The following is a 21,466-nucleotide window of genomic DNA, read 5'->3' on the forward strand; positions in this document are numbered from 1 at the left end:
TTATAGACATACTAACGTGTGAGATGTTATCCTGTGGTTTGACTTGCATTTCCCTGATGATTAATGATATTGAGAATCTTTTCCTGTGCCTGTTTGCCATTTGTACAACTTCTTTGGAGAAATGTCTCTTCAAGTATTTAGCTCAATTTTTAATCAGATTATTTGTTTTTATTGGTATTGAAGTGTAGGAGTTCCTTACATATTTTGGATTTTAATCCCTTATCAGATAAAGAGTTTGCTTTCAAAATTTAACTAGACTCACTTAGGTAACACCTGTGGTCTTTTTTTTTTTTTTTTGGTAAAAGTTTCTTTTGTGTATATTAAAATTTATTCAACCTGGTTTAATAGTAAATTTGTCTTTTTCTAACCGAGATAAAATTCACTACTTACCAATCTGAAGTGTACAATTTAGTGGTTTTTAGTATATTCACAACCTTGTGAAACCATCATTACTATCTAATTCCAGAACATGTCCGTCTCCCCCCACAAAAAATCTTGTACCTGCTGGAAGTCAATCTCAATTCTCTCTTCCCATATCCTCTGGCAAAAAATAAAAGATTTTTTTTACTTTAAGTCCCTGAGTTTGTGATAGTTTGTTATAAAGCAATATTGCAGATAAGTTGACTTAGCCACAGGTCTATAATTACTGTTATATAATGCATGTATATTTTATTTAAATCTATTTATTATGATGATCTTTTTCTATGTACTGTTCCTCCTTTTACATTTCTCACACTGATTAAGTAATTTTCCATTATCATTGATATGTTCGAATTTCTTACTGTGACATGAGAGACCTTTGCTAAAATAACCCCAAATGATTTTTCTTTTTAAAACTTTTTCATGTTTTTATGTATTTATTTTGAAGGAGAGAGAGGGAAAGAGAGAGAGCAGGGAAAAGACAGAGAGAGGGAGAGAAAGAATCCCAAGCAGACCCCGTGCTGCCAGTGCAGAGCCTGATGTGGGGCTGGAACCCACAAACTATGAGATCATCACTTGAGCTGAAACCAAAAGTTGAAAGCTTAGCCATCTGAGCCACCCAGGTACCCCCTACATGATTTTTCCAGCTTTCTATATCATACTATTTTCCACTGTCTCCTCACATACGTAGGCTAAATTCCTGCCACATTGTGCTTCTTGCTTTTCTCTCAATGTGCCAGTCATTTTAAAAAATAAAAATATTTATGTTAGAATTTGAAAAGCAATTCATCATTTTATTTTACAGAATATTTATTATTAATTTGTAAAAGTTGACATTTTCAATGTATCTTCAAAGTTAATTTCTCTTTATTTACAACTTTATCTTACTGCACATTAGCATTTAGAATTCTGAAGATCCTCTGTTTAATGTTATTGTCAAACAATATAAACTGTAGCACAAGAGAAGGAAATTCATACCACCTCATTTTCTCATTCCCAAGAACCAGTCTTGTTATATCATTTCCACCTAACCAAATATAATTTAATTGGTATGTATCCCTGTTTCCAAGGAGATTTCAAATTCATTGGCATTTTCCAGTAACATATTGATAAACACATTAAATCCTAGAAATGTGCCAATACTTTCCTTGCCCTGGTCAGCCAAAAGCAAATCCACCATTCCCATCCAGAGTCTAGTAACAATAGCTACAATGCACTTGCGGAGGTTTAGGTGGCCGTAGGTATCCCAGAAATAGCTTACAACAAATTTTACCTTCTGTGGCTTGATGAAATGTTGTTTACTTCCTTCACAACCTGGAATATTTTTACTTATTCTTCAAGATTAGTCCAAATGACTTCCTGTGAGGTCACTTCTGTTTTCCTGATAGAGTTAGCCCTTCATTCTCCTTGCTTCTCACAGCACTATTCCAATATCTATCACATGAATAGGTTTTATTTTTTTGTTTTCATGTCTTTCTTCCAAATAGCCTCTCATTTATTTAAGGACATTGATTTTAAGTTAATTATCTTTGGTTTCCTAGCCCTAGCCCAGTGAGTGCTGGGACAAGGGTGCTGAATAGATGTTTGCAGTAGCCATGATGCTTCCCTCCCCTCTCTAACACATGCACCCATCATTTATTTATTTTTTATTAATTAATTAATTTTTAAATTTACATCCAAGTTAGTTAGCATATAGTGTAACAATGATTGCAGGAATAAATTCCTTAATGCCCCTTACCCATTTAGCCCATTCCCCCTCCCACAACCCCTCAAGCAACACTCTGTTTGTTTTCTGTATTTAAGAGTTTCTTATGTTTTGTCCTCCTCCCTGTTTTTATATTATTTTTTCTTCCCTTCCCTTATGTTCATGTGTTTTGTATCTTAAATTCCTCAGATGAGTGAAGTCATACAATATTTGTCTTTCTCTGACTAATTTCGTTTAGCATAATACTCCCTAGTCCCATCCATGTAGTTGCAAATGGCAAGATTTCATTCTTTGTGATTGCCGAGTAATACTCCATTGTATATGTATACCACATCTTCTTTATCCATTCATCCATCGATGGACGACATTTGGGCTTTTTCCATACTTTGGCTATTCTCAATAGCACTGCTATAAACATTGGGGTGCATGTGCCCATTCGAAACAGCACACTTGTATCCCTTGGATAAATACCTAGTAGTTCAATTGCTGGGTTGTAACATAGTTCTATTTTTAATTTTTTGAGGAACCTGCATACTGTTTTCCAGAGTGGTTGCACCAGTTTGCATTCCCACCTGCAGTGCAAAAGAGATCCTCTTTCTCTGCATCCTCACCAACATCTATTGTTGCCTGAGTTGTTCATGTTAGCCATTCTGACAGGTGTGAGGTGGTATCTCATTGTAGTTTTGATTTGTATTTCCCTGATGATGAGTGATATTGAGCATGTTTTCATGTGTCTGTTAGCCATCTGGATGTCTTCTTTGGAGATGTGTCTATTCATGTCTTTTACCCATGTCTTCACTAGATTATTTGTTTTTTGATGCACCCGTCATTTCTGAGTTTGTTTCTTGTTTCATAAATCTTTCAGAAATTACATTGGCCTGGAGAAAATATATTCAATATCCCATTGTTATAGTGGTAAACCTCAGCATTGGTAGGTCTGTTGCAGATTCCTACATGTGAAAACACTCTTCACCTAATGTACCTTGACTCCCAGAAAGGCAACAGAAGCAGAGATGTCACACACAAAGAGTTTGGAGTATCGCACACAAGACCTCAACTCCAAATGGAAGAAAAAGTCCTGCAACCACCACAATCTGAAATGAAAGTCAACATATGGGAAATAAAGCCTCCTGATTTCAGTTACAAACTGTATACATCTTTGAGATTTCCAGAAAAACCATCAAGGATTATTAAGGAAAAACAAGGGAGGGAAAAAAAAGTTAATTTCCCAGAAACAATGCTTCACCTGCCCAGCATAAGGAATCATCCCAAGAAGGCCATATCTCCAGAGTTTATAACTACATTCCCACATATGGATTCAAATGAAGTGAAGTTAATGTTTGTGAAGAGTGGAAAGTTTCCAAATGGTGTATACCTCAATCCAAAACCACACGACTTTCGACAGGTACAAAAAGCATTTGAATCAAGAAAACAAAACAGATAAGGAGAAATATATATTATTTTTTACTCATTTCTTAATTATGACTACCATTACATGAGCAAAAAGGTATGTACATATAATATGTGTAAGTCTGCATCTTGATTTCCCAAGAAACAATACAATTCAAATTCAGCAATAAGTGACAGAAGATAGAGGTAAGACCCTGGTTAATGTTTCTGATGTGGTTTTATCTATCATGTAGATGGCCTTTCTTAGTTTTGAGAATAGTTCGGGCTTAGATGTGATTGGAGAACAGATCTCAATTGCCAGTTTACAATCTAGAAGTAATAGAATCAATTCATGGAATGAATGGATGAATAAATAAAAATTGACAAAGGCGGTATTATATTACTTTCATTAATCTTTCCAGTGCTTAATAATCTAAATAATATGTGGGCAAGAATTAGATTCATAATTAAAATGATGGCGGGGAACATATATTTAAGGAGATTCAAATGATTCAAAATGTTGTTCCTCTAGAATATGAATATATTTTATCCTTAGGTCTATAATTTAACACATAAATGTGACTCTTGCTTAGTAATGAGAGAAGCAATAAGACTGATAAAACAAACAAGAAAAATAGCTACAAAAAAGAATAAATTTATTCCAGTGGAAAACATAAGAAAATATAACTTGCCCTCTGGGATCAGTTTATCTATCCTTGCTCTCTTACTGTCTAATAATTTTGGACAAGTTATTAAGCCTCTTATTTATAACATGGGATAACAATACTTCATATTATATGGCTCTTTTAAGTAATGAAGGAGACAATTATACATAAAGTGCTTACAACAGGGTCTTTGAGGTCTGTTGAGGCATTCAATGAATGTTAACTGTTAGGAGCTCTTAGGATAAAAGCTAGAAGATCAAGAAGCCTTGATGTATAACCTTCTTTACTCATTTAAAGCATGTACATCTTTCTATTTGCAGTAAATGGAGTATATTACTTTTGGAAATGAGAGGAAGTCAGTTAAATCGCAAATGTCATTGCTTTATTCAAAAATTTTACTAGTTACGGTTGCAATTATAAGACATGAATAAGTAAAGTTCAAGGAATGGGAGACATTCTGATTTTCGCTGAATTAATTTGTTTTTATGAAAAAGTGAATTGGAGACAGTGCAATATAAACTGTGCAACCACCAGATGTCAGTATAATGTTTTTTAAACTAAGTGCTTCGATTGTATTTGACTGAAGAGTGAAAATCTTGTATCAGGATTTCTGTTGAGACTTTGAATATTTTCCTATTTGCCTGGGGCAGAAACTAGAGTCATTCACTAGGATGACTCTAACTTCTGCTTGATCTCATCTTTTTATGCCACAATGATTCAGCTTTCAAACAGAGACGTTTGTGGTATTTTATTTAATTTTAGCTTCTGGAAGTATACAGATGCTATTTCAGATCATATTAGTTCATTTAAACTGTCTTTAAAAAGTACTTTGTGGTATAGTTTGCTGAAAACAACCAGTAATTACTCTATTCCAGTCTCAGCAAATTCTTTTAGCTTTGTTAAATATTACGTCCTTGAAATAAACTTAGCTCCAGAAATAAAACATGTAACCTTACTGGCATTTAAGATTAAATGCAAATTTCGATTAGATTCCTTTAATTTCATGCTGTTTAAAATGTTATTTCTGATTTATTCACATGAGGATATTTGAAGTACTCTGTTCTACTATAAAATGAATTGGTTATACAGTATCTTGAATTGGATTATTTCAGATGTTCATACACAAGTTTTAAATGCTATAACAAAATCATCAAAATTGCATTTTACCAGTGAAATAATTAATGCTTGTAAAAATCACATTCCAAATGTAATGTTAGTAATAAACAGTATTTATGTTTAATCTTCTCTTTACATATCTAGTATCAACATAATTTACCAAACTTTGTGACAACTTTTGAAAGGGACCCTTTTGGATTAAAATTTAAGTCCAGACACTTAAGTACAGGTAAGTCATTATCATGAAGTTATGAACACAGCAAAAAACAAACTTTCTGCGTTATATCTTAATACTAAATCTTGTAAAAACATATCACTAAAATGGTGTTTTTTAACCTATCACCTTTAATAATATGGTAATTTTTTTAAATGCCCACTTAATTAATGGAAACAATGCACTTACTTTGTTATCTACAACTTTTAATATGCTGTTGAAGATTGAGTTTTTAAGTCAAAGTGTTTTGTATAGAGAACCAATAGAGTAAGTGCTTCGGAGTATAGACAAAGAAGCAAGCTGCATAGCTTTGAATCTTGTCTTCACTATCCCCAAGTTACCTAAACTGTCTATTTATTGGTTTACCCATCTATAAATGGGGATGGCAATAACTGAATCTCTATCATGGAATTATTGTGAGCATTAAATCTATCATACATATTTCGATCATATATAATGTTTACATAGCACATGTTGTCGTGTACATGGTAAATACATACAAACACACACTTCATTACTGTGGTGCAATGTGAATAGTGCTTGTCTAGAGTTAACTTGTATTATACAGTGTTATGTATTTGGACAAGAGTGATAATACATGCATGCTATATTTACATACTGTAGTTATATATCAGTTAAAAAAACCAATATGATCTTAATGGTGGTTGTCTGTGAGTAATGGGAACATGGTTGAATTTTATTTTCTTCTTTTAAAAATTGGAATCAAGTATTTAAACAAAAATTTTTAATATTTATTTATTTTTGAGAGAGAGAGAGAGAGAGACAGAGCATAAGCAGGGGAGGAGCAGAGAGAGAGAGAGAGAGACATAATCTGAAGCAGGCTCCAGGCTCCAAGCTGTCAGCACAGAGCCCGACATGGGGCTAGAACTCATGAACCGTGAGATCATGACCTGAGCCGAAGTCAGACGCTTAATGACTGAGCCACCCAGGCACCCCTAGAATCAAGTAGTTTTACAATTATGAAGTTAAGATAATTTATTTCTAAATGACATACATGTTTTAGCATAGATTATATCGATAAAAGTCTTGTCTGTGTGTGTAATTAAAATGGGACACATCAACTTTTCTTACTATATATATAAGTCACTATGGAAAAAAATGCCAAGGAAACTTTATAAGACCCAGACTCTGATATCAAGAAATTTGTAAGTAAAATTTAAGGTAGAATGCAAAATATGCCATTGAAATCACAAAGCACTACTGAGAAGTTTAAAAAGAGATTTCCAGGGAAATAAAAGTGGGATTAGAATTAGAGTTTGAAGGGGTGCCTGGGTGGCGCAGTCGGTTAAGCGTCTGACTTCAGCCAGGTCACGATCTCCTGGTCCGGGAGTTCGAGCCCCGCGTCGGGCTCTGGGCTGATGGCTCAGAGCCTGGAGCCTGTTTCCGATTCTGTGTGTCCCTCTCTCTCTGCCCCTCCCCTGTTCACGCTCTGTCTCTCTCTGTCCCAAAAATAAATAAACGTTGGAAAAAAAAAATTTAAAAAAAAAAAAAAAGAATTAGAGTTTGAAGAACATTAATTCCTGTAGAAATGGTGGGCAGGATAAGCAACATTTTATTTAGATCTGCATTATAAATTGTCCATCAATTTGTCGCTCCTAGGCCCTGATTTCCTACTATATTCTGAGAGATATGAACAAAGACCTATGTAATTGTTATGTTTCTCATTTGTCTCCATATCTCTAGTACGTGGGTGTCAGTCGCTGAAAGATGATAAACAGAAGAACAATATAGAAAGATTTATCACTTACAAGCCTCATGAATGCACCTGGGACCCACAGCTAATTTTACCAAAAGCCCCATGGCCCATTCAATCAGCTTCATACACGGTGAGCGTGACTCTTTTTTTTTTTAATGTTTATTTATTTTTGAGACAGAGAGAGACAGAGCATGAACGGGGGAGGGTCAGAGAGAGAGGGAGACACAGAATCCGAAGCAGGCTCCAGGCTCTGAGCTGTCAGCACAGAGCCCGGCGTGGGGCTTGAACTCAGGAGCTGTGAGATCATGACGTGAGCCGAAGTCGGACACTCAACTGACTGAGCCACCCAGGCGCCCCATAAGCATGACTCTTTTTCTACAGCTGTTGGGAAATGTCTCCAACACTGTTATTAATGATTGCCTTGATGTAAGAATTTTTAATTTATTGTTAGCTTATATAGTGAAAGATATTCTTGTTTTGTAAAGTAAAGCAGAACTATCTCTGCTTTTTCTTAAAAAGCAAACAGGGAAATATCTAGAATTTTGGATTTATTTTCTTCGTACAAAGATAGTTGGTAGGGTGGATTGAGGCCTGCACATTGTGAAGAATTTTCCCCAAGTTTACTCCCACCTCATTTGGAGCAGCCCATTGAGTGAATTGCACTCAAGTAAGAAGGCCTGACAAGAAGACTTTGTCATACAGTCATTGCAAGATGTTGAGAAAACAAACGTTTACCGGGGCTCAAATTCCACCCTGGACAAGTAAGGCTGCTTTGTATCCCTGTACAACCAAAAACAGCAAGATGTGCATGTGGCACACAGAGCAAGCTTTTAAAGCAAAGATCGTTACATAGCAATTTTAAAAAGATAAACAATTAAAGTCAGTACATGTTTGTTTTCACTAACTTCCTTTGTGTAATCTTCCTTAAGAGACACAGAAGACAACGAGATGTGTACAGTGCATTTATGGATCGTGTGGAAGAGAAGTTTACCCAAACATGCAAGAACAGGTGGGCAAACACTTCAAGCTTTGTTGCTGAACACTTACATTAACTTGTTAGAGTTGCTGCTCAAATGATCCTTTCAATAATACGTTCTTTATCCCATAGAAGCTCTATCACAAGAACTATAAATGAAATATTTGCATGATTATTAAACCATTTTAAGTGGAGTCTGAAAGAATCCAATTCCTTGATCCAAGATGAATTATTATTTCTCCTAGGTTCAGTGGAATCCTGGAAAACTGTCAGTGACTGTGTCTGTCCCTATCCCTTCAGGCTTTATTATTCTAGGTCATTTCTGCCCACATGCCAATAGTTACAATCTGCACCTCCTTGCCCAAGGCTCTCCCTGGCTGCCGTCAGAAGTGCTGGGGGTTAATATCTCCCAGCTGCAGCCCTCAGGTAATAGTGGAGGCGATTGTTTTATGTTGCTCCCCAGCATCCTCCAGGTGGCTAACCTCCAGTTGTTCCGTAGCTACTTCACTCTGTTGGCTTCCTTCCTATCTCACTGACCCACATGCTTACCTTGCCACCATTTTACCTTCATCTGGAGACCACCTCTGGTAGGACCAGAGTTTTGGCTAAGCGTCTGCTTCTGGGGACACCTAAATCATGACACCCTAAGGCAGTAGTGTAATGATCTTAGAAGGCAGAAAGCCTGGCTTTGAATCCCAGCCTGGCTACATGATCTTGGACCGATTACGCAACCACACTCAACCTCAGTTCTTCACCTGTAAAATTTGAATAATATATGCTGTCCCAGATGCAGACAAGGGGGTGGTCACCTTATAGCTGACTCACCTTATAGCTTCCCTTACCTCTCTTTATTAGCTTGTAAATATCATCTATGGGAAAGAGGTGGGAGGGCAGATTAATAGACTGAATAGAGTTTGGGTTTGAGATTTGGTAAAAAATGGACTCAAATTCTAACCAAATCACCTATAAGTATAATCTTGGATGATTTGCTTAAGTTTTCTGAATCAATCTTTCTTAGGTTTTAGGAGAATTAAGTGAAATAGTATATATAAACTACTGGTAAAGACCCTCATATCTTTTGGATTCACTTATTATTGATTATTATTGTTAATGATAATATAGAGATAGGGCTTTGCACAACCATAGAAAAATTACTTAATTGTCTATGTCTCAGTTTTCTCATATGTAAAATGACAATACTAAAAGCACAAATTTCATAAAGTTGTTGAAAAGTCAAAACTTTGTAAAACACATGGAACATGGCAATGACACTGAGTGATTACTATGTTAAGCATTTGATTAATAAAAATTAAAAAAAACTATGCATCTTGCCTGTGTAAAACAAGTTTCCAGGAACTAGTCAAGAGTTGACTGAAAATTAAGAGAGGAAAACGGAGTTGTGGGTGGGAAGGAGAGAGAGAGAGAGAGAGAGAGAGAGAGAGAGAGAGAAAGGCTCTTTAATAAGATAAACCTATGGACTTATGTATATGCAAGGAACCCAGAGAATGAACAGTCAGCAGACAGCTATCTCTAAGAGGAACAGATTACAGATGAATATATAAAGAGATCAGTGTCCAGAAAAGTGTGTTCAAATGGACAAGACTTTATTTTATGTTTGCACGTGGTAGATATGAGATCACTCCACGAATGACGTAGGATGTGGACTTATTCTTACAAAGTTTACAAAGTGGTTGTTTCAAATTGCAAAGATCCTGCTGTGCATGAGTGTAGACCACCGTAGCAATAGCAGGGTCTTCTCCTCTATAGATGATTTTTTACTTGAGCTTAGTAATTAGGGGCCCCATGCTAACTGCTGTCTTAGTCAAATACAGGCTCCACTTACAAAGGAAATGACAGGGCAGTCCATCACCACGTTACTTAAATCAGTTTCAGAAAATCATAGACTCCTGCTAACTGCATCATTATAAACTAAGTGGCTTCATTCTTCACAAGAATTTCACCCTTCCTAGCTGCCACTGGGAAGCATCTTCTCTTAACTTGAAGAGCAAATCTACCTCGATATCCCACAGGTTTCTCAAAATTAAAGAAAATAATAATCTGAAATTATAGTCCCCTCTTATTTTTTTTTTATATACTTAGCATATTGAACCCTGTGATGGTTCAAACAAATGACTTTATTTTTCTCAAACATGACTTTCAAATGTGCTGTGTTGGGTCTTTATCTCTTCACCTTGAGAACATCTTTGGCAGATCCTATAGATTTTCAATCATTTTATTTGTACCAGGAATGTGTTTTCTGTAATTCCAGCTCACATTAAGCCATGAAAAAGCTCAGGCTATAATAAAAGGTATATGCGATTCCTGCAGTACCTGGGTGGCCCAGTTGGTTAAGTGTCTGGTTCTTGATTTCAGCTCAGGTCATGAATTCACAGTTTGTGTAACTGAGCCCCACATCAGGCTCTGTGCTGATAGCACAGAGTCTGCTTGGGATTCTCTCTCTTTGCCCCTTCCCTGCTCTCTCTCTCTCTCTCTCTCTCTCAAAATAAATAAATAAACATTAAAAAAAAGGTATATATGATTTCTTAACCTCATACCATGCATAAAGAAATCAATTCATATGGATTATAGATCCAAATGTGAAAGGAAAAAAATAATGCTTCTAAAATAAATTTTGGGAAAATAAGTGATATCTTAAACAGGACCAAAAAAAGGGGGTGGGGAGTTTTCCATAAAGAAAAAACTTATGAAATGCTCAACTTAAGCATTAAAACTCTAAACTTTCATTCATCAAATGACACGAATAGAATGAAAGGCAGCTATAGAACTCATGCAAATAAATATGAAATAGACAAGCAGTTCAAGAGAAAATAGTAGGGGGTTCACAGAAGAGGATATCTAAATGACTAGACTTATGAAGATGTGCTCATCTTCCTAAGTCTCAGGGAAATGCAGTCAGAAAACACAATGGAATACTATTGTACACCTGCCAGAGTAACTAAAATGAAAAAGAGAGAGAAGATGAAGCATTGGTAAAGGTATGAAGCGACTAAAATTCCTCTATAGTGCTTGAGGGAGTGTAAATTGGGACTGGTACTTTGGAAAACTATTTGGCAATATATTCTAAAGTTGAATGTGTGTATAACATATGACACGACATTTCATTCTTAGTGTATTTATCTAAAACATATACACAGTATATATGCATGTACTTTTAGATATGTACAGGAATATTCATAGCAAAATTATTTGTTATAATCTTCAAACTAGAAACAAGCCTAATGCCAATAAATAGTAGAATGGATGAAGTGTGGTATATTTACACAAAGGATTACCAAACAGCAAAGAAAATGAACAAAGTGTTACTATTTGCATCTACATGGATGAGTTTCACAAACATACTGATGAGTAAAAAAAAAAAAAAAAAAGAAAGATAGGGGCGCCTGGGTGGCGCAGTCGGTTGAGCGTCCGACTTCAGCCAGGTCATGATCTCGCGGTCCGTGAGTTCAAGCCCCGCGTCAGGCTCTGGGCTGATGGCTCGGAGCCTGGAGCCTGTTTCCGATTCTGTGTCTCCCTCTCTCTCTGCCCCTCCCCCGTTCATGCTCTGTCTCTCTCTGTCCCAAAAATAAATAAACGTTGAAAAAAAAATTAAAAAAAAAATATAGATGCATTATATACCATATATAGTTATTCCATTTTGTAGAAAAAAGAAACACTTGCCTATGTGTAAGAAATCAAGAAGTTGATTTCCTTTGACTCAAAGGGACAGAGTGCAATGAGGAGTTTCTGGGCCCTGGATATGTAACAATTCCTGACCCAGGTGGTGGTAATGTAGACGTATTCCATTTGTGATATTTCACAGAAATACACACTTAATATGCATACACTATGCCGCATAATATAAAACCTCAATAAAAAGTTAACAAGGGGAAGTTTTCTTCTAATTGCCTTAAATTTCACAAATAAATAAAAAATAAGGCCTCATCTGTTCTAGATTAAAACTTTAATCTCACAACTAGTTTGTTCTCCTCACCTCGACCAAAGCCTACCCTGTGGCTCAGGACTTTACAGTGATGAAAGGAACATCATCTCCTTTTTCTCTTTCTACACTTCTCCCATCACACACCATTGCCTCCTGGTCTGCCTTTTATCTGCAAGGTGTTGGTGCCCAAAGGAGAAGTGGGAAAGGCAAAGGTAGCAACTGGGACAAAAACCTCAGGTAGGAGAGACAGTTGTAAGCAGACAGTGACATTGCCTGTATGGCAGATGTCCACACAGTTACTTGCTTGTAGAGCCCATTTTGGGCATGCGTCTTTGTCCTACACAGGGACCTCATTCTGTACAGTCCTTTGATAGGGACTAAACTTCAGCATCTCACTATCAGCAGTCCACCCCACTACTTCTTACAGGTAGACCCACGTCCTGTCCAGACAGCCTTCTTGGTAGGGCTACCCACAAGATGGCTGGTGCCTAGCTTTCTCATGAGTCTTGTGTGTTCAGGGAACACTCCATACAGCCCACCAAATGGGAGCATGTGGATGGCCCCCTATTTTCCTTTCTCCTTTCCCTGACACTGTGAGCCACCCTTCTTCTTTTAATCTCTAGGTAAGAAGTAGGCCCCCTTCTCTATGATCAAATGCATACCTTCTGAAACCTCCTGGGGCTATCGACGAAACTACCCCTCCTCCAGGAACTCCCATACTGCCTTCTGCTGAAGGACACCGCAGTGGTGTCTGCATTTTCTGAAGCTCAGCAAGAAGCCACCCATACATACCTGCAGGCTTCCTCCTCTTATAGGCAACCACCATCTCTATTCGCCATAAATGGTAATGCTAATTTCTGAATTGGCTTTGCAGGGTTCACCATCTTTCCTTTCTCACAGGAATAAGAATGTGTACTCTACAATGCTTCCCCCCAAGGATAATGGTGCCTACTTAAAGAAAAAAAAAACATACATTTAGAGTTTTAATCATTTATTTACTTAATGAGGATGAAGTAGAAAGTGACAGTATGAGACAAGGAAAATATACCTTTTAAAAAGTCCTGTGGGAATATGTCTTCTAGCGGCTTGTTTCCTTGTGTTTTCAGCTTTGGGGATTTTGTCTCATTTCAAGACAACAGGAAAGATACCATTTCTACCTGATTAACACTTGTGTTCCTTGCCTCACTGAGCTCCTACCCTTCTTGTCTGAGAAGCCTTGGGCACACTCTTATCAAACTCCTCACATGTCTTCGGCCATTTTCTAGGAATCTTCCTGTCAATATTTTTCCTCTAGCCCTTCCTTCCCACCTGTTTTATTTCAATACCCCCATCCATTCAGAGGCAAACACCACCCAGAGCATATATCTAGCATAGCTTTTATTACATGCTTGTGGGTGATGTAGTGTTCTTTTCCCCAACGAGGTAATAAACAACTTCAGAGCCAGGCTTTTGCCTGATTTTATTTTGTAGGTGAGTACCTGGAGTGTGGTACTTAAAAAGCTTTGCTTAATGAGAGAGTAGAAGACAGTGGTTGAGGTTCATTGTGAAGCATTGATACAGATTACCGGAAATTGGAGATAAAATTGTTCATTCTAACGCCCCTCAGTTTCACCCTAAAGCTGCTGATGGAAGGGAGATATTTAACTGTGATACATGGTGTATTTAGGAGTCCCTGACTTTTGCATTGTTTAGTCGTCTTATACAAATCAAACTCAGCAATGTGCAATCACTTTCATAGGCACAGCACTCTGTTCCCTCCAGAGCACATGGTGATTACTTAGGTATCTTTATCGTCCTCATTATCATTCTAATTTTGTGAACTAGGAAACCAAAGTCCTCATTAGGAATGGAATATTCGCAGCACTTATTCACCATGATGCTCTAAAACACAATGAGTTTCAGATCACAGTGGCATATGCATACTTTCTGATAAATAACCAAAAATAAATTTATATGACCAACATGGTGTAGTTCTCATTCCTGATCAGAGTTGTGATCATGCTCAAAGATTCCTATTGTTATCATGCTGTTCTGAGCTTGGTTTCAGATGAAGGGCTTTATAATAAGACAAGAGGACTGAACACACCATACACGGCATTTGCAGTCAAGTTTCTGGTCCTGGGAGTGTCATACCTGGTAAACTTCACCCATTTGTAGAAGCTGATTCAGGAAATTCTGGTCTCACACTAGAGCTTCCCGAAATCTCTCCTGAATGAGGGAGATTCACCTTCTGTGTGTTTCCTTTTGAGACCATCAATGGATTTTGATATCATGCTGGATTCTACAGAAATAGGCACTCTCCCAAAGTCATAAGAAAGTTCTAAATCTACAAGTTTTTCAAACTGAAGTTGCTTAACTTGAAATTGCTTTGTTTCAACATAGATAAGAATACTGTTATCAGACTTGTGATTTGTGCAGGTAAGATCTTGCACCTATGAGTGAAAAGTTGATAAAACTTAGATCTTCTGTTAATGCCCAGAGTTAAAGAGATGCTCTAGTCTTGGGTTAAGCTAGGAAGAGACAGGTAAATAGGAATAATCCCTACTAAATTTGACCACCAAGCTTCTCTAAGGCAGACACTGTAAATTTTATTTGTATCCTTCACAGTAATAAGAATTCCCTATACATAGCATATATTTTCTTAAAAGATGAATATTATATCTTTTGTGGGGATACAGTTGGTTAAAGGTAAAAAATTTTAACCTAAAAAAATAGGGAAAATGTAGCAATAAGAATTGAAATAGTTCACATAAATTGGGTACTTTTCTAGTGGGATATTACCCAAAGAAAAAAATTGAAGATAAATTTGTGCCATGGCATTTTTTTTCTAAAGTTTAAATTGTTTCCAGAAGTACATTTTATTTTCAGAAATCTTGAGATGGCAGATGGCCTGTAATGGCAATTATTTCTTAAAAAAAAAAACACAAAAACTCAAGAATTATACGTAGAAACTTTGTGTCCATTTTTACAAAGTAGCATGGGCTAACACAATAAAAATTTACTTTGCGTATTTATGGCATATTGAATGACAATCTGAATCTTTATTTTTCAGTTTTTTCAATATATATTTGAAGTTTATTTCCAAATGAGAAAAAAACATGTCCTTCTTGAAGATCATCAGGCTTGGGGAATTTATAGTTCTGGGAGCGGGGGGGAGACTTTCTTTTAACATATTAAAATCATTTCCTAAAATTTTGTTTAAAAGTTCTGTGGGAAAGAAAAAAATGATCTGAAATTTCTTTGTTTCTGATCAAGATTTGATAGTTTTCATTTTAAATAAAAAATGAAAAGGGTAGAACCTCATGCCACTCACATTTTTATCAAATGAATTGCCCTGTCTCCTTTCCAATTTCACTGTGGAAACTGATTGGGATGAAGTCAAATATGCATTTAATAGCTCTGTTTACATAAGCAACATTAAGTGGAAAGATGAGGCAATGAGTTACATCATTTCCCCAAGGATGTTCTGAATAATTCAAGTTCCCTGGAATTGTAGTAGGTAATCTATGAAAAGAAAATGTATTCTTTAGAAAAATAGATGTAGCAGATACTGGATTAAATACATCAAGCAGGTGAATTTACTCAGGACATGTGAGTAGAAAGGTGAAAATGCTCTTGGATTCATTTCTTGGCCCCAATCTCTTTCTTATTTATATGCACCCTTGGTGATCCCATCCATGCTTGTGACTTTAAATGTCACCCACATGCCTAATACTTCCTAATGTATATCCCTAGCCCTGGCATCTCTCTCCTCAACTCCAGACAGACTACTCGACATCTCCCCAAGATATCTAACAGTCCTCCCAATCTTACCATTGTTAGAACTGAGCCCTGCTTTTCTTGCTCAATTCCCTTACAGTCTTGCCTAACTCATTAAAGAGCAACTCCATTCTCCCACTTGCAAGGGAAAAAATAAAAATAAAAATAAAACAGTCTCTCTCCCCCTGTCTCTAGCCTGTATTTCACACCATGTATCAACAAATCCCATCCTTTATACTTCCCATTATACTATGACCTCAACTCTTCTGTGCCATCTCTAGTAAATACATGGTCAAAATCCCCATTATCCTTTGTCTAAATTATTGTAATATTCTCCTGTCTGAGAGTATCCTGGAGGCCCACCCTTACCTTAGTATATTCTCAACAGAATAGTGGAGTTGTATGACTCTTATAAAATGCAATTCCTGATATGTCTTTTTTCTGCTTAAAACCCTCCAGTGTCTTTTACATCTTAAACCAAAGTTCTTTCAATATCCTACATGGTCTTTTGCTATCTTGTCCTGGTTGCTTGACTGAGCTTATCCACTACTGTCTTCATTTACCCTTCTCCAGCCATTAGGGTCTCCCTACTAACAGGAAAGGTGAGGATTTTGTCAGTGATCACTGCTGTGGCCCTGTGCCAAGTATAGTAGCTGCTGTATAGCAGATGCCCATTAAAACTGTGTTGAATGAATGACTTCACTGGAATAATCTGAAAGCTGAATGAGGCATGGATGACCTAGTTGTTGATTCCCACTCATAGAAGCCAATGAAGCTAAAGGTATTCACCAGGAGCTGAAGAGTGCTGAAGTATGCATACGTTCTATTCACCTTTTCTCTTCTAGCTTACAGTACGTGAAAAATAACTTTGATTTCTAAATTAATATCTTTGTGGAGTAGTATGTGCTTACATTGCTTTGTTATCTGTCAAGAATGTTGAAATTGTAAGATTCCTGTTCCTTGTACTTGAAATGGAAATACCATCCCTTGAGGTAAGAAATGAAGCTTTTAGGGAAAATGCATGCACATAAATGATTGCGAAGTCTTTTCATCATAGCCAGAAAAACATAGGCTCAGCGTTAAGTCTTGCTGAGCACGTTAATGATTAAATGCTCAAAGATGCATGAGAGAAGTGGTCTAATTAACATAAATCTCTACGATACTGGGTTTACATCCTTGCAGGCAAGGGATAAAGGTCACACCATAAATTCCTAGCTACATTTCTCTTTGCGAGTTGTTTGTGAATTCTGAGTTGTAAAGCGACTTTCAAAACAATGTTAAATTGTGTCATAGCTGAATTTTAAGAAAAACATTATGCAATTAATTCACAAGAGAAAGATTGTAAAAGCCAAACTAATTCAAAGATTTTAAGCATAATAAGAACTTTTTTTCTATCAAAGTATAATTTTCAGAAAGTTAAAAATGACTTTCAATCTCTTCTGAACCATATCTATTAAATCATTAGAGGTTTACTAATTCACTAATGAAGGTGTAAAGAAGATGACAAAGCTGGTTAAAAGATCATTATAAGATTCTGGGTACTTACACACATGTTTTAAAAATGTTGTAATAAGATTCCTAAGTAATTTACAAAACTGCATCCTTCAGGGCAATAAATTCATAATGTGTGGGGTTATGTTTTCTACCAGAGAAATCATTTGCACTCCTAGTGGAACTAAATCTACCAGTTAACGTGTATCTTCACAGAGGCCAGGACTTAGTTAATAGTAAAGAGTGACTCACACAAGTCTCTATTCTGTAGATCAGCACAATCCACTAGAGATAAAATACTAGCCACATAAGTAATTTAAAAATTTCCGGTAGGCACATTGAAAAAAAAGAAAAATGAAAAATACTAAAAAATTATTTTCAGTGTTTATTTTTGAGAGAGAGGGAGAGAGAGAGAGAGAGTAGGGGAGGGGCAGAGAGAGAGAGGGAGGCACAGAATTGGAAGCAGGATCCTGGCTCTGAGCTGTCAGCACAGAGCCCAACGAGGGGCTTGAACTCGGGAGCCGTGATATCATGACCTGAGCCAAAGTCAGATGCTTAATGGACTGAGCCACCCAGGCACCCCAAAAATATTTTTACTAATAAACTTTAGGTAACCTAATAAATGAAAAAACTATTTATCAATTTAACACATAAATGACAAATTATTAATGAGATATTTTACATTCTTTTTTTCTAAGTCTTCAAAATTTGGTGTTCATTTTATACTTAGAGCGCATCACCTCTGACTAGCCATATTGTGAGCGCTCAGTAACCACACATGGCAGGTGGTTACCCTATTAGACAGGGTAGTTTTAGATTATTTAAATAATCATTGGACAGACTTCTTAAACAGTGCCCTAAGATCATGTTGAAAGGTTGTGCTATACTTCTTTAGCTTTATTTCCAAGTTTTACTTAACGTTTCCAACCAGGAATTCTAGTCTTTTTCACTGGCTCCCAGGACATTGAATGATAGCAAATAGAATTTTTCTATAGCACGACCTTATTTAGTATACTAAATGTGTCTTTAAAAGTTATTTTAAAGGCATTTTTGTTTATGATATATATCACGTTGCTTAAGCTTTTAGCTAATGAGTCTTTAAGTTTTAATTGACCTATTCTAACAAAATCTATCACAGCACAGAAAATTAAGCTGCATAGAGGATTATTCTGAGCCAACTACGTTAAATATCTTATATTAGTTACCTAATGTAAGTCTCACAAAAATTCTTTAACCTATTATTACCATTTTAGAGATGTGGAAGCTAGAAGAGAGTTTATGTAACTTGTTAAAGGCCACGCAGTTTTTAAGGAGGAACTGGAAATAAAACCCAGGCTTCCTAACTGCAAAGCCTGAACTATTAACCACTATGCTATACACAGGGATGACTTCAAAATTAATTATTTCAACCCATATTAATTAGATACTAAACACTTGCTAAGCAAATTAAAATTAAGGATACATCGTTTTTTCTTTACACACGCAAAAAGTTTTTTCCTGTTTTTCCAAAATGAGTAGGAAGAACCTATACAAAAAAACACACAAAGTTTCTGCAATTATAGGAACATACTATTTCTTTACTCTTTAAAAAATCATTTATGTTGTTTACCTGAAATTAATGTAACACTGCATTAACTCTATGTCAATAAAAATAAATTTAAAATTAATAAGGGAAAGAAGTTGTTCATATTAAATTTTCTGTAGTGGAGTAAAATCCAATGCCTTTGTTCTCTCATTCCTACTTTATAGGTTTGGTTTGTAAATTGCTCTTATTTCATAGGAAGAAAGCATAAGGGGGTGATTCTGTTCTCATTATCACAGAATACAATTTGGAAGACCTTTTAAATTGAAATGGAAATAGAAAATTGAGATAGAACTGGAACTAGGGGAAAAGGGCCTTGCTTAATGATTTTTAAAGGCAAAGTTCTTGAGAAAATGTGGCCAACAGAAATAAAATGTGGCCTCGTAACAAGAGTTTGGCATTTTTTTCTCTTTTTCTATTTTTTGGTTCAACTTGTATAAACTAGAAATTAGTACTGTTCCTTGAATCTGTGGTAGGAATTACCTATAAATTTCTACTTGTCTGGTGCTTTGTTAGACAGAAAGCTCCCAACTATTAATACAATATATTTAGTGGCTATTAATGTATTCAAGTTGCTTTTCCACCTTTTATTAATTTTGTCACATTACATTTTTATGTTGTTTGTCCATTTAACTTGGTTTTTCTAATGGGCTGTTAAATCGTTACTTACAGCACAATTTGATAAGTTTCAACATTTTTTTTTTTTATACCTTTAGTTATTTCACTTATTTCATTCTGTGTTTTGTTTGCTTCCATTTCCCAAATCACTTTTTTAAATGTATGTCTAGCTTACTGGTATTTAGGGGGGACAAAAACAGCTTTCAGTTTTGCAAATCATATCTTTGTCTCCCATGTCATTCAATGACATTATCTTTATTATCTTCATGATCTTCTTGTTTCATATTTTGTTGGTGTTTGTTTATTCTGTTAATCTTTTTCTATCTTCTTTATTTGAAGGCTTATATCATATATGTATACTCTTTGAAGTTTTAATTTTTTTTTTTTTTTACTTTCTAAGTAGTGTTTTCAAAACCATACATTTACCTTTGTTCATCGCTGTGTTAGCTCTGAATTATCTCCTAGGATGAGAGGTACACATTCTGTAACAGTTCCTTATATTTTCTTAGATCCATTTGCTGTATTGGTCTGTTTTTTTTTTTTTTTTTCCAAATACTTGTCTCTTCACAGGGAAAATTTGCTCAATAACTTAAATTTGATATATAGTTATTCATTTCATTCAAGATTCCTACGGAGGCAAAATACTATGCTTCTTTTCGAGAGTTGTGATTTTCCTTGGTAATTTGGCTGTTACATTACTTAGCTTTCTCAAAGAGTGAGGAACAAAATATAAAGGTTTAAAATTCAGAAAAAAATTTAAAAATTAAAATCACATGAAAGGGATACATTCTTTCTAAGGGCCATGCAGATTATAGATTGAACTACCACTAGTCTTCCCAGATTTAATGTTAAATCTCATAATTTTCAACTACTATTTTAAATAATAAAAGGGAATTTTAAAATGAAAAATCATGTTCAATATACTAATTCTGTTTAAAAATCACTTATGTATACATATAAAGATTAAAAGTAAAGGGGTGCCTGGGTGGGTCAGTTGGTTAAGCGGCCGACTTCGGCTCAGGTCATGATCTCACGGTCCGTGAGTTCGAGCCCCGCGTGGGGCTCTGTGCTGACAGCTCAGAGCCTGGAGCCTGTTTCAGATTCTGTGTCTCCCTCTCTCTGACCCTCCCCCGTTCATGCTCTGTCTCTCTCTGTCTCAAAAATAAACAAACGTTTAAAAAAATTAAAAAAATATATATAAATAAAGTGATTATATCAGAATGGAACTTTTCTTTATATTTTTATGTATTATCTAAGTTTCCTTCAATTTTTATGTGTTACTTTAGCAAGTAGAAAAGAAACAATAAATGCTAATAAAGTAATTAAATGCTAATTAAAACCATGTTAAAATCTTTCCTCTGAAAACAAACTTGTACCACAGATTATCCTTTTGAGATTATTGTCAAGTGTGCCAATATATGTATATTTTAGGAATCAAAATTTTCTTGCTTGAGCCTGGCCTGCAAAACTGAGCATCTTTGTGTCTGGTAGATACTTACACACGGAATATCAAACTTTTTATTTTCAGAAGAAGGGTGGAACCAGACCAAAAGTTGAAGAAACTCTCTCAGCGCTTTGAAAATCTATATTTTTTAAAAAGAGTGCAAAAATCATTCCTATCTATCTGAAATAATTCTGTAAACCCTGCGATTTCAGGGAAGGGAAAAAATATCTAGAAGAGGAAGATAAACATGAAAATAGTACCAGCCAAATTGCTTAAGACAGACCCATGTGGCAGGAAATGTCATGGCAAGAGGCAGTCTGGCCAACTAAAGCAATATCAGACCAACCATCAAGTCTAACATTCACATCAAATTACTGTAGGCTGAGGCAAGCTTTTTGGTTTTCTTTTTGGGGGACTTAGTCATCTGAAT

General features: G+C 35.8%; 1 protein-coding gene across 1 annotated transcript; it reads left to right on the forward strand.

The window, feature by feature from the left end:
- The first annotated feature begins 3,077 nt into the window (after window positions 1–3,077).
- LOC125153702 (uncharacterized) lies at window positions 3,078–13,003 on the forward strand. The gene is made up of 6 exons (XM_047837143.1): window positions 3,078–3,530; window positions 5,440–5,524; window positions 7,214–7,356; window positions 8,156–8,235; window positions 12,488–12,602; window positions 12,851–13,003. The coding sequence occupies exons 1-6, from the start codon at window positions 3,102–3,104 to the stop codon at window positions 13,001–13,003; spliced, it is 1,005 nt and encodes a 334-aa protein (XP_047693099.1). The 5' UTR covers window positions 3,078–3,101.
- Window positions 13,004–21,466: the final 8,463 nt, after the last annotated feature.

The sequence above is a fragment of the Prionailurus viverrinus genome, chromosome A2 (genome assembly GCF_022837055.1).
Source record: "Prionailurus viverrinus isolate Anna chromosome A2, UM_Priviv_1.0, whole genome shotgun sequence".
Lineage (NCBI taxonomy): Eukaryota > Metazoa > Chordata > Mammalia > Carnivora > Felidae > Prionailurus > Prionailurus viverrinus.